The 2,630-nt window shown below is 37.4% G+C and overlaps 1 protein-coding gene across 1 annotated transcript; it reads left to right on the forward strand.

The window, feature by feature from the left end:
- Positions 1 to 820: 820 nt before the first annotated feature.
- Positions 821 to 2,161, forward strand: LOC119903976 (trace amine-associated receptor 13c-like). Its single transcript, XM_038720314.1, has 2 exons — positions 821 to 993; positions 1,342 to 2,161. The coding sequence occupies exons 1-2, from the start codon at positions 821 to 823 to the stop codon at positions 2,159 to 2,161; spliced, it is 993 nt and encodes a 330-aa protein (XP_038576242.1).
- Positions 2,162 to 2,630: the final 469 nt, after the last annotated feature.

Here is a 2,630-nt window from a genome sequence, read left to right on the forward strand (position 1 = left end):
ATTTAGCCGACGTGCTACATCGTCATTAGCTCTCCTGTCTGCTTTTCACTAACTAACTATACTATCTGTGTCTCTTTCACTGGAGGCTCAGCAATGTCAGCACGGCTAAATGTACTGGATGATAAGGAAAAGGTTAGTGAGCTGGACTGAATATTATAACGAGATTGTGTTACTCTTTATAACAGTTAGACCGCAGTAAGTATCTTTACTGTAGTGTTATTGGATGGCTCTTCCTCCTTTTTCCTTACACTGGAAAGTAACATGGGTCATGTTAGTTGTAATATGGAAAGTGATACAACTTTGCACCGGATAACGTTAGCAATTGCTACTTTCTCTGTGTTTCTCCAGCTTTACTAATGCTCACTTTGTTTTTACTGGACATCATCTGAACCTGTTCGGTCTGGGCGTGTGATTGATTTCTGGGTGCTTTTTGAGCTCATTAGGCAATAAAAATTTGATTTATGAAAATTAAAACATACATAGGCTATAGTCCCTTTTGTTTTAATTTCTCAAGCTTCTTCCTGCTTTTACCGTGTATCTTGTATTTGTTGTGTTTCATTGTCTTTGCTCTTGTGAAAGCACTTTGTAACATTGTTTTGAAAAGTGCTTTATTATTATTATTATTATTATTATTATTATTATTATTATTATAAGAAAACTGGGGGCAGGGTGTGTATGTATTGTATATCTACATCACACAGTTAATGCAGTGTGTTGGGGAAAGAGGGAGGAGAAAAGATAAATGAGCTTCATGACGGAGAACTTTGGTCAGAGAGCTGCCAGAGCTCAGCAGCTTCTCATCTTTTTTCTCTCTCGGATTATGGAGACCATGGAAGGAGCTGAACTCTGCTTTCAACAACTACTCAACACCTCTTGCAGGAAGAAAACACAGCATTATGCTGAGAACATATTTCTTTACATCCTACTGTCTTGCATATCTTTGTTCACTGTGGCTCTCAACCTGCTGGTCATCATCTCTATCTCCCACTTCAGGCATAATGATACATTTATAAGCATAAGTACTTAATTTTTAAAGAGTTGGCTTTTGGTACAATAAAGAGATTGCTAGATTAAGGAATTTTATGAAAATGTAACATTTTGATATGTATATCAATTAGCATTAATCATACTTGCATAATATTAATAGTATTCTTACTACTACAAATACTACTACTACTATACTATACTAATACTATACTACTACTAATAACTCTGTGAAGTCAGTGAATTTATCAAAGCTGCTGCATACTCTTAAAACATAATTCATACTGTTACAAATGATAATATTCTTATGGTTTCTACAACTACTAAGTTCAGTGACAATATTCTCTCTCTCTCCAGGCAGCTCCACACCCCCACCAACCTCCTCCTCCTCTCACTGGCAGTCTCAGACTTACTTGTTGGCCTCCTGCTGATGCCAGTTCTAATCCTCCGTATTGGGGGCTGCTGGTTTTTGGGGAGCTTCATATGTAGACTATATTACTATACCTCTTTTATCCTTACATCTGCCTCAGTAGGAAACATGGTGCTCATATCAGTTGACCGATATGTGGCCATTTGTGACCCTTTGTGTTACCCCACCAGAGTCACTCAAAAAAGAGTTAAAATCTGTGTTTGTCTGTGTTGGGCCTGTTCTGTATTCTATAATGGGGTAATACTGATTGATTTCCTGAAGGAGCCAGATAGATATAATTCCTGCTATGGAGAGTGTGTAGTTGTAATTAACTCTGTAACAGGAGCTGCTGATGTCATGTTGACCTTTGTTGGGCCCATCGTTGTCATCATAGTTCTGTATATGAGAGTATTTGTGGTGGCTGTGTCTCAAGCTCGAGCCATGAGGTCTCATATTGCCATTGTTAAACTCCAGGGCTCAGCTGGTGTAACTGCTAAGAAGTCTGAGAGAAAAGCAGCCAGAACTCTTGGTGTTGTTGTGGTTGTATTTCTAATATGTTTCTGTCCTTATTTTTATCCCTCTCTCGCAGGACAGGACATCTCAACCAGTGTGGAATTTTCAATTTTTGGGGTGTGGCTACTTTATTGCAACTCCTGTATAAATCCAGTGGTCTATGCTTTTTTCTACCCCTGGTTTAGGAGATCTATTAAACTAATTGTTACACTTCAAATTTTGCAGCCTGACTCCTGTGATGCCAATGTAGTGTAGAGATGTCTGTAGAATGACTAAAATGATGGAAAGGTTTGCTGCCGGTTACTTCACCAGTGAACTAACTGTTCAAGGAACAACAGACAAAATGTGAAAAAAGAACTTTGCAACACAACTCAAGAGTATGCTTTTTATTAAGTTTTGTTAAAGCAGGTTTTACCAGGTGAAAAAATTTATTCTTCTAGCAAGTCACTAAGTGGGTGGGTCACTTAATTCAACAACCTTACATTACCACCTTTTTTAGTATTTGAAAGGGGACAAAATACATTAATACATTAATCAACAGTTAGCTGAAAGGCTAGTTACAGAATAACCTGAACTTGTGACAAATGTATGTATTCTACATGTATTTGAACTAACCTACATGAGGAATTGTGAATTGTTTTCTCTTCATGTTGTTGAAGATGCCAGCCTGGTTTTCAAACATAACACATTGTGGAAAATTATTTAAACTGTATTAGACTTCATT

The sequence above is a fragment of the Micropterus salmoides genome, unplaced genomic scaffold, assembly GCF_014851395.1.
Source record: "Micropterus salmoides isolate LMB-PRFRI ecotype aquatic unplaced genomic scaffold, ASM1485139v1 Ms_hic_scaffold_15, whole genome shotgun sequence".
In the NCBI taxonomy this organism is placed as follows: domain Eukaryota; kingdom Metazoa; phylum Chordata; class Actinopteri; order Centrarchiformes; family Centrarchidae; genus Micropterus; species Micropterus salmoides.

Excerpts from the sequence above, each read along its gene's own strand:
- LOC119903976 (XM_038720314.1), top strand. The coding sequence starts at position 821 with ATGGAGACCATGGAAGGAGCTGAACTCTGCTTTCAACAACTACTCAAC. Across the intron at positions 994-1,341 it reads ATCTCTATCTCCCACTTCAG|GCAGCTCCACACCCCCACCA; the intron begins GCATAATGATAC and ends CTCTCTCTCCAG.